The sequence below is a fragment of the Sinocyclocheilus anshuiensis genome, unplaced genomic scaffold (genome assembly GCF_001515605.1).
Source record: "Sinocyclocheilus anshuiensis isolate Anshui unplaced genomic scaffold, SAMN03320099.WGS_v1.1 scaffold1018, whole genome shotgun sequence".
Lineage (NCBI taxonomy): Eukaryota > Metazoa > Chordata > Actinopteri > Cypriniformes > Cyprinidae > Sinocyclocheilus > Sinocyclocheilus anshuiensis.
Genome location: NW_015539893.1, coordinates 209658 through 219793, shown reverse-complemented (window position 1 = coordinate 219793; position 10136 = coordinate 209658). Strand labels below are relative to the sequence as shown.

General features: G+C 38.2%; 1 protein-coding gene across 1 annotated transcript in view; it reads left to right on the top strand.

Annotated features, from left to right (window-relative positions):
• The window catches only part of LOC107685863 (piezo-type mechanosensitive ion channel component 1-like), a 153988-nt gene that overhangs the window by 128672 nt on the left and 15180 nt on the right, over nucleotides 1-10136 (top strand). Inside the window, exons 31-45 of the mRNA XM_016482599.1 lie at nucleotides 265-365; nucleotides 458-569; nucleotides 693-776; nucleotides 1085-1269; nucleotides 1345-1455; nucleotides 1780-1842; nucleotides 1918-2033; nucleotides 3137-3301; nucleotides 3645-3903; nucleotides 7199-7387; nucleotides 7753-8062; nucleotides 8207-8327; nucleotides 9269-9416; nucleotides 9685-9899; nucleotides 10038-10131. Of these exons, the coding sequence (XP_016338085.1) occupies nucleotides 265-365; nucleotides 458-569; nucleotides 693-776; nucleotides 1085-1269; nucleotides 1345-1455; nucleotides 1780-1842; nucleotides 1918-2033; nucleotides 3137-3301; nucleotides 3645-3903; nucleotides 7199-7387; nucleotides 7753-8062; nucleotides 8207-8327; nucleotides 9269-9416; nucleotides 9685-9899; nucleotides 10038-10131 (2273 nt within the window). The remainder of the gene's footprint in view (nucleotides 1-264; nucleotides 366-457; nucleotides 570-692; nucleotides 777-1084; nucleotides 1270-1344; nucleotides 1456-1779; nucleotides 1843-1917; nucleotides 2034-3136; nucleotides 3302-3644; nucleotides 3904-7198; nucleotides 7388-7752; nucleotides 8063-8206; nucleotides 8328-9268; nucleotides 9417-9684; nucleotides 9900-10037; nucleotides 10132-10136) is intronic.

The following is a 10136-nucleotide window of genomic DNA, read 5'->3' as shown; positions in this document are numbered from 1 at the left end:
CTTAGCAATGCATATTACTAATCAAAAATTAAGTTTTAATATATTTACAGTAGGAAATTTACGAAATATCTTCATGGAACATTATCTTTACTTAATATCCTAATGATTTTTGGCATAAAAGAAAAATCAATAATTTTGACTCGGACAATGTTTTTTTGGCTATTGCTACAAATATACCCCAGCGACTTAAGACTGGTTTTGTGGTTTTGTGCTCCAGTGCTGCTAGAGCTGAGTTTAAGCATGAGTATGATGTTTTTGTTTTAGTATTGAATTCTGGGGAATACTACATGTTTGAGTCTGACAGCGGAGAGGAAGATGAATCCTTTCCGGAGGAACAGAAGCCTCGTCAACAGACTGCCTTTCAGGTGACACGCTTTGTATTGAGTTTGTTCTCTGTTCTATATTTGGTAAGGCAGTTTTTTGTGTAAAGTTTGAGTGTATAAACTGTTTTCCACAGCTGGCATACCAGGCTTGGGTCTCCAGCGCAAAAGAAGCCCTGAAAGACCGTCAGCAGAGGCAGAGAGAGCAGAGAGCGGAAGCAAAGAAACAACAAACCTCTCAGGCTACAGGTTAAACATTGACCTATATGCATATGAAACATGCAGTACAAACATAGAGAAACAAAGCAATCAGCTGCAGACTTCATCATATTACAAATGAATATTGAGTTGTCTATTTCTCTCGGTGGTTAGCAGATGATGCTGAGGAGGGTGAAGCAGTTTTTGATGGGAACTCCAAAGAAGCAGAGGAGATGCAAGAGGAAGGAGATGATGCAGGTGAGCAAACTCTGTCATCTGGTCAGTTTTCTCTTTTAGCTCTGATGGCAGAGCAACAGTTTGAGGAGAGTTTTGCTGAGCAAGTTAATTGTAGTTAGTTCAATTATGAATATATATAGTTTATAGCTAGCTAATAATTAATAATAACACATCTAGGTTAATGGCACAGCCATTTGAAAATAACTCTAGCCCCTTTTAAATATGGAGATTTATTACCACCTAACTGTAAGCATCTGAAAAACAGGGCAAAGGCTTGAAGGTGCCTTGAATTTCACATGACATCCCAATGCATCATTCTGATTTTACAGCATCTCAAGCCACTGGCAGTGATATAGTGCAGAAGATTCTGGACATACTGAAGTTCCTGTGGGTGCTTTTCCTGGCCATGGTGGACGGATTCACTATGTGGCTTAACTTGCTCACCAAGCAGTATGTAGACACTTCCATGGTCCTCTCTGAGGAGCGCTACCTCTTCATTCACAACATCAGCCAGGTGGGTAACTCACTCACTCAAACATTATCCAATGCGTCGTTGGCATTGTTCTCATGGATTCTGTGCCATCTACAGAGACCCTCCAGAGAGCCCATGGATGATCAGATATCACAGGACAGTGAGAATCTCACTGTTGAGACATGTCTCGATGAAACTGACACAGACAATGTTCGCTTCAACAGTAATGTCAAGTAAGTCTGACCTGCCCAGCAGCCAGTTTCCTACATGGATAGTATGTGTACATAACCAGGAATTTGTCAAAAGTGTACATTTTCATCTGGATAATGTTATTTTTTAGAACGTTTGCTCATCTGTAGTATACAAATGACCTTTTGTACAACGACTTTAAATGGTCACTATCACCAGTTTACTTAACTGATTTGTGATCTGGTAATATTCCAGGAGCTTTTTCCACAATATTTTAAAGTCTCTTGTGCTCAACAAGGCTGAAATGATTTATTATTATCAAAAATACAGTAAAAACACTAATATTGTGAAGTATTATTACAGTATGTAGACACTTCCATGGTCCTCTCTGAGGAGCGCTACCTCTTCATTCACAACATCAGCCAGGTGGGTAACTCACTCACTCAAACATTATCCAATGCGTCGTTGGCATTGTTCTCATGGATTCTGTGCCATCTACAGAGACCCTCCAGAGAGCCCATGGATGATCAGATATCACAGGACAGTGAGAATCTCACTGTTGAGACATGTCTCGATGAAACTGACACAGACAATGTTCGCTTCAACAGTAATGTCAAGTAAGTCTGACCTGCCCAGCAGCCAGTTTCCTACATGGATAGTATGTGTACATAACCAGGAATTTGTCAAAAGTGTACATTTTCATCTGGATAATGTTATTTTTTAGAACGTTTGCTCATCTGTAGTATACAAATGACCTTTTGTACAACGACTTTAAATGGTCACTATCACCAGTTTACTTAACTGATTTGTGATCTGGTAATATTCCAGGAGCTTTTTCCACAATATTTTAAAGTCTCTTGTGCTCAACAAGGCTGAAATGATTTATTATTATCAAAAATACAGTAAAAACAGTAATATTGTGAAGTATTATTACAATTTAAAATAACTGTTTTCTATTTCAATATATTTTAAAATGTAATTTATTCCTTTGATAGCAAAGCTGATTTTTCAGCAGACAATTTTCAGAATTCAGTGCATCATGATCCTATTAAAATGCTGATTTGGTGCTCAAGAAACAATATCAACGTTGAAAACAGTTTTTGCTGCTTAATATTTAATCAAAGGTTTGGTGCATGTAAGATTAAAAAAGAATCAAAGAATCCTGAAAATGTATCACAGTTTCCACAAGAATATTAAGCAGCAAAAGCTGATTTTATCAATGAAAATAAAGAACCACAATTAATAATTGTGCACCAATAATAATAGATAATAATTTAGCACAAAATCAGCATATTAAAATTATGTTAACTTATCTTAAGTAACTTGTCTTACTTATAACTTATCTGTTTTAAACTTTGCAAAATCACAAAACTTAGTTTATTTCCAATTTTAAATTAGGTTTTGAATCCCAGATTTTCAAGGTGGTCTCAGTCTTTTTCCAATGCTGTTTCATAAAACATTTATTTTTGGATGTTAGATTAAGTAGATTTTTTTTTTTTATTATTTATTTTTATTTTTATGCCATGTTCTAACCAGACATGACAAGCAATTTGCTGGACCCAAACATTCTGTGCCACAGGACAATCACAGCTAATTAGAATACACAGTACTTGATGTTTAATATACAGCTTTGTGGGGAAGGATTTTAGACCAATGTTATTTCAGTGTGGGATGACTCAGTTTCTGTCAGTTACGAGCAAATGTCCCATTTGTTTTGCAGTGTGGTTGAGTTGGAGACACTGGGTGGTTTTCCAAAGTCCCGTGACTTCAGCAGCACAACTCTGTCCTCTGAATTCACATTAGAGCTTGATACAGAACCATTTTACAGCCAACACACCCACCGCCCTCGACGCTCCAGAACTGCAAGTGAACTGATTTCAGAGAGGTGCTGCTTTCAAATGCTTTGTATGACATGACTGTATGATCTCCTGCCATTATTAAAGGGTGAAACTCAAGAAAACATTTCTGGAGTTAGAAATAATATTTTTAAGAAAATCTGTTTAGGACCATGCCTTCTTAGCTTTTTTTAGTTGTACAGCACTTATTTTTCACATTTCACATTATGTGAATACAACTTTTTAATAAAATAAAACCTTTTTGCTTTACATTAATGGAGAAAATGTTTATTGATGTTGTTATTAAATAGGCTTCATTTTTATGTAAAATACCATTTTGGCACCCTATATGTTTCTGCAGTTTAGTTATTGTCTCTGTATTCTCTGTTCCAGGCCGTTCAGTGTTGAGGAGTTGAAACAGAGTCGTGAGTTCTACTCGTCCCAGAACCGACTGCTGAAGCTGCTCTTTGCGCTCTATAATGTTCTGGCGGCGCACTCAGAGCTGGTCTGTTATTTCATTATCGTGCTCAATAACCTGGTGACAGCCTCTGTCATCTCACTGGTGCTGCCAATTCTCGTCTTTCTTTGGGCAATGCTGTCTGTGCCACGACCTTCCAAGAGGTTCTGGATGACGGCTATCATCTATACAGAGGTGGGCAATGGAATGGAAAATGCCTTTGTAAAATTGACTTTGTGATTTGATTCAGATATGTGACCCGTTCTGGCAAAATGAGCCGGAATGCGCACGGGCTAATTTTGAGCTACAGGCAAAAAAGTGAAAAATGTCGATTTTAGTCATTTTTGAGGTTTTCACAAAAATTAGTTCATTAAGCCTTCGTCTAGCGATCCCAATGCTCCAGATAATAATTTTAGATGTTTAATTACCTTTATTTGTATGTTTTCTGAGAGGAGTAACTTCTCTCTGCTCGTTTCTCATGCTGTCATCCGAAACACGCAATCCCGATAAATATACACATGCACAGAATTACAGTATTTTAAGTATTCACGCAAACATAATCTGGTATGTCTTAAGTGAACGTTCGGGGAACTGTTGGAGGAAAGCATCTGATGTGTAACATTATATTAAATCTGTGCATTACAGTAGGTCTTAATATATAGGCCGTCTCATTAATGTTAATCTAACAATAAAAGAAAATAGGGAATCAACTTGCTGTTCTTGATTGAACTGCTTTTGTAGTTTTAATAATTTATTTGTAATGAACACACTAAAGGGATTTTTACATTTGATTATTCGTTTTTCTTACTTGAATGCTTTTGTTTAGATGTAAAATGAAAAAGGTAATGCATTATTTGTTTCTTTCTTATATTTGTTCTGCTGTTTTTTTTGCATATTTCCTTATTTATAACAACAAAGATAAAATAAAAAATAGCTATATTGTGATTATTAATATAGTAATTATTAAGAAAAGAAGTGGAGGAAAAGATGCAACGTTGCTCTGTGATTTTGCTTTGGAACCTTCAGAAAACTTTAACTCGTTTTTTCTCAAAACTGACTTTGCTGACTCTATGGACATCAAACAGGTGTAACTCAGTCATTTTTCATTCGATTCCAACAAATCATACATCATTCTGAAAGTCTTTTAATGGAGAATGAACAGTAACTAATTTTTGTAAATTTGCTCATTGCATTTACTCATTTTGCCAGCACAGGTCGCATATGTTTCAGATAATAAAAAAAAAAAATTAAAATGTTAATATAATGCTCATTATATTATCATTATATTGTGTTCATGATAATGCTTTTTAGTTTATTTATTTTAGCAAATGGCTGCAATATAACAAAGAGTGAAAAATTTAAGGGGGTCTGAATACTTTCCGTACCCACTGTATATAAAACACTACTTTAACTACCTTTAAAAAGTAAATTTTTTTTTAATGAAATCTTTATTTCTGTTCTATTGTCAAATCATGCTTCGGGAGTTTAGGTTTAAAAAAACTAGCTTGCTCATGCTGGTGCTGGTGACCATTCGAACCACCAGTGGGACTGAGGTTACCCTAGTGGACTATTTTGGTCAAGTTGATTAAGGCTGGTAGACCACCTTGGGCCATAAATAAACCAACTGCTATGTTTCAGTAACAGCTTGACTACATTAACCCTGTAAAGCTTGACATATGAAATAATAGTCAGAAAAGGAACAGTTTACTGAAACCTTAGACAATATATATGCGGACATTGTTGGGACAGTAGCCCAGGGCAGGCTTGGACTGGGTTGTTTCACCAGAACGAGCTGGAACAAAGCTGACCCAAAGGAGCGCCGCAGCATGGTACAGAGGGAGGTCCGTAAGGCAGAGGAGGAAATCCGACATGTTAAGGCTGTAGCCATGAAAAAACAGGGCAGCTGGACAAGGTGGGAGGGCGTACGAGAAAGGGCCCTGACGTGGCAGGACATTTGGATCATGGAAGGACGCCGGATAAAGTTCTTGATGTGTTCTGTCTACGATGTGCTGCCTACTCCATCAAACCTCCATATTTGGGGGATGGCAGAGAGTCCCAGCTGCACATTGTGTGGAAAGCAAGCCAACCTTGAGCATGTCCTCTCAGCATGTCAGTCAAGTCTGGCAGATGGGAAATTCCGGTGGCGTCATGATAAGATCCTGTCTCAGTTGGCAGATGGTGTAGGACAGGCAAGGAAGAAGGTTAAACTTTCTAGCGGGCACCACTTTAATCAGTTTGTCAGGACAGGAGAGAGCACTGCAGCAGGACGGAGGAGTAGAGGGGTCTTGGCCTCAGCACAACCTGCAGCTGTCGGTGACATCAGTGCTCGAGGAGTATAAGGCAGCAAAGACACGCCAGGCCATGATGCTGCGAGACAGCAAGGACGAAAGAGTACGCCAGGCAGGCATTGTGGTCAGGACAGGCCGTAAATGGTCAGCCAGCAGAGCATTGACGGAGGCTGAGGATCGGCTGCAGCGCGCGGACATTGTTGGGACAGTAGCCCAGGACAGGCTTGGACTGGGTTGTTTCACCAGAACGAGTTGGAACAAAGGGCAGTCACTCTGGAGAACCCTTGGGCTGCTGGGTATTGAAGGGATGGCCAGGAAACAGCTGGTAGGCAAGGTTACCGAACAGGCTGAAACAACATCTCATTGGATCTGGATGCAGCGGGAGGTGCGGTGGCAGAGCCAACCTATTGAAGGGCGAACAACAACATAGAGTTGTTGGTGGTCAGCAGGGGTAGATCCAGGACGCTGGATCTGCTGTCGAGCCTTCCCGAGGTGTCATGGGCTTAAATCGGTGAAACACCAATGAAGGGGGGTGCCCATCTGACGACCAGCTGTAACTACCAACTCTTTGACCTGGTGCTTGAAAGGAAGAGAGAAGGAGAGGAGAAGTGATGCCACTGGCTCACAGTTGGTGCAGGGCTAAGTACCTGTAAAGGTGGGCCAGTTGCGATGGCCTCATCGTATTTTGCATATAGCATATATATATATATATATATATATATATATATATAGTTTTTTGAATGTATTGATAGTCAATTTTTCTTAAGGTTCTTCAGTCCAGTAACAATATAAAAGTTATTCTAACGTTTACTTTAGAAAAATCTACAAAGATTTCACTGCAAAAAGACACATGTACCACAACCTGAAGGGGTTGAAGGGTTTTTAGAATTACACTAAAAGGCCTTTTACCTGCTCAAAAAAAGGATAAACTATCAATCAGATGACAGAAGGCATGTAGATGATTGTGTACAACGTTTTTTTCAGCAAAGTTTTGATCATGTTATGATCATTTAGAGGTCCTTGTGTATCAAATATGGTACAGTAGGCTTTAAAGGGTTAAGCTGGTATGACCTATTGTTTACAGCAGAACATGCTTTTCTATATAAAAGGGACATTCTTTTGAAAGCTTTAAAACTTTGCAAAACAGTTACGGGTGGAACAATAATAACTTATTGTGTGTCTCTGGCCTGTGTTTCCCGCAGGTCATGGTGGTGGTCAAATACCTGTTTCAGTTTGGCTTCTTCCCGTGGAATACTGAGTATGAGCTGAAGTTAAATGAGGACAAGCCGTTCTTCCCTCCTCGCATCCTGGGCCTAGAGAAAACTAACAACTTCATCCGTTATGATTTGCTCCAGCTATTGGCCCTTTTCTTTCACCGGTCACTTCTCCAGGTATTCAGTCTGGCCTGCTCAAAAAAACAAAAAACAAAAAAAAACAAGCCTAGACTAGTTAAACTATTTCAGATGCTTACCATCTTAAAAGTTGAGTTAAAACATTCATTGTTTCTATTTAAATCTCTTCCAATTCAAAAGATTTGCATTGGTATGGCAGTTACCTTTGCATGCCTAATTTAAAAATAAAATCCAATGTTGACACATCAAGGCATTCTATATGGAATTCATAATCAATCTTGCTATTTTACCATGACGGTGTAGTTTCTGTGAAGATTTACAATCTACAAACACCATTTGTCTTATATTAGGACTTGGCATCTAGTTTGTTCGTGATTCAGCGTTTTTCATTTTGACTCTCTCAGCGTTATGGTCTCTGGGACGGCCCTCTGGAAGAGAGGAGCAATCTTTCATCTGCGGAGAAGAGCAAGAATGAAAGAGATGAGAATGTCTTTCAGCTCTCAGATGAAGAGGACAGCCGAGCACAGGCAGAGCACGACACGAAGGTGCTGTCAATGACACCATCGACAGAAACACCGACCGATGCTGAATTACAGACTGACCCAGAGCCCGACATACAAACAAATACCACAGAAACCCTTGATACAGTGAAGGAGGGTGGAAAGAAGAAGAGTCGTTTCCTTCGCTTCCGCAAGAAAAAACAGTCAGAAGAAGGTCTGTTGGAAAAAAATGATTACAGGATATAAGTATATATTTAATATACCTAAATTATGTCTATAAGATTGTACTGAGTTACCTGTACCTGTACCTATTATGTGTAGTGTTATTTTGACATGTACATAAACTATCCTCTCACAGACACTAGACAGAAAGAACCGAAGAAGAAGAAGAAAAAGAAGTCAAAGAAATGCAGCGAGGACACCAGTAAAAAACGATTGAATGCTATTGGAGGAAAACTCAAAGGACTTTTCTTATCCATGTAAGATTCTTGTTGCTTTTGTCTCAAGCCAGCAGGAAAGACTAGATCATTGCAGCTTATCAAAGTCTAGTTGGTTTGATGATGGTCTGTCAGCCCTGATAAATCATCTAGATCATCTAATGATCATAAATGATCAGATTGGACCAGTTAGCAGCCATGTAAAACTACTGGATTTTCCAGGATGGAATTAAACAAATTTTGTTGCTGTGTATTGCACAGTTGCAATATTTTACTTGTTTTTCCACATTAATATAAAAAATGTAGATCACCATTCATAGCAAAGCTACGAGAAGGCAAAGTGTACTGTGGCATTGGTCAGCACACACTCAGTTATTTTGGTAACGCTTTACAATAAGGTCCCATTAGTTAATGTATTAACTAACATTAACAATGAACAATACGTTTGTTACTGTATTTATTATCTTTGTTAATGATCTCTGTTAAAAATACAACTGTTCATGTTAGCTCAAGTCCATTAAATAAAATTAACATAGACAACTTTTGATCTTAGTAATGTATTAGTAAATGTTGAAATTAACTGAGAATAATAAATGCTTTAGAAGTATTTTTCATTAATTCATGTTAGCTAATGTAGTTAACTAATGTTAACAAATAGAACCTTATTGTAAAGTCACCATTATTTTTATTCCATCAAAATCCAAACTGTGCACAAGATAAGAAAATAATTGTGCAAAGTCCATTGCAGAAAATATTGAAATGTATATTTTGAATACCCATACACTGAACTTAAACAGAACTACAAATAATATTGGTATATTACATATCATGATCCAGAAACTGACACAATGTTGTATCACCAGTTCCCTGCTGATTCACAGGTCCCTGCTCATCTTGTAGTGGAATTCATGATGTGAAATAATAAGATATTTTGGGTTTGACTGTTTTTCATTTTATCTTGTGGTGTGTTTTCATCTGTGCAGAGTCAAGAATGTCTATAAGCCAACCTGTGGATTCTTCCAGAACATCCTTCATGCAGAGTATCGGGCAGCTACTGATGTCTACGCTCTTATGTTTCTTACTGATATGGTGGATTTTATCATCATCATCTTCGGTTTCTGGGCTTTTGGAGTGAGTAAAGAAAATCTTACATCTTTAGTCAAAAAATCTTAAAGGAATGCCTACAGGATTTGCATTTGGAATTGCATAATTTGGCATGATTTGGAACAAATCCTTCTCAAGCACTGTGTTGAGTCTGTTCTGTTCTAAGTTAAAACATGAACTCTAAATGCAAATAATAAGATTATGCAACTGCATTTAGGATACCAAATTAAATAAGACTTGTTGACTTGAAACCAGTTGAGAACCATTTAAATGTGAAATGTTTGCTCTGTCTCAGAAATACTCGGCGGCAGCAGACATAGCCTCCTCTCTGTCTGAGGACCAAGTCCCCGAGGCGTTTCTAGTCATGCTCCTCATTCAGTTCAGCACCATGATCATTGACCGTGCACTCTATTTGCGGAAGAGCATCTTGGGAAAGCTCATCTTCCAGGTTATACTGGTTTTCGGTATCCACCTGTGGATGTTCTTCATCCTTCCTGCTGTCACTGAGAGGTAAGGGAATCTTCTCCACCTGTGTTCAGATGCAGTTTGAGTATCGGAGAATGTTCACAAATGATTGACTTTGCAATCATCAAAAATCAAAATCAAGATATTTTTCAAGGAGTATATCATTTTTCTTTATTTTCACAGGATGTTCAATCATAACTCAGTGGCCCAGCTCTGGTATTTTTTCAAGTGCATCTACTTCACTTTGTCAGCGTATCAGATCCGTTGTGGCTACCCTACACG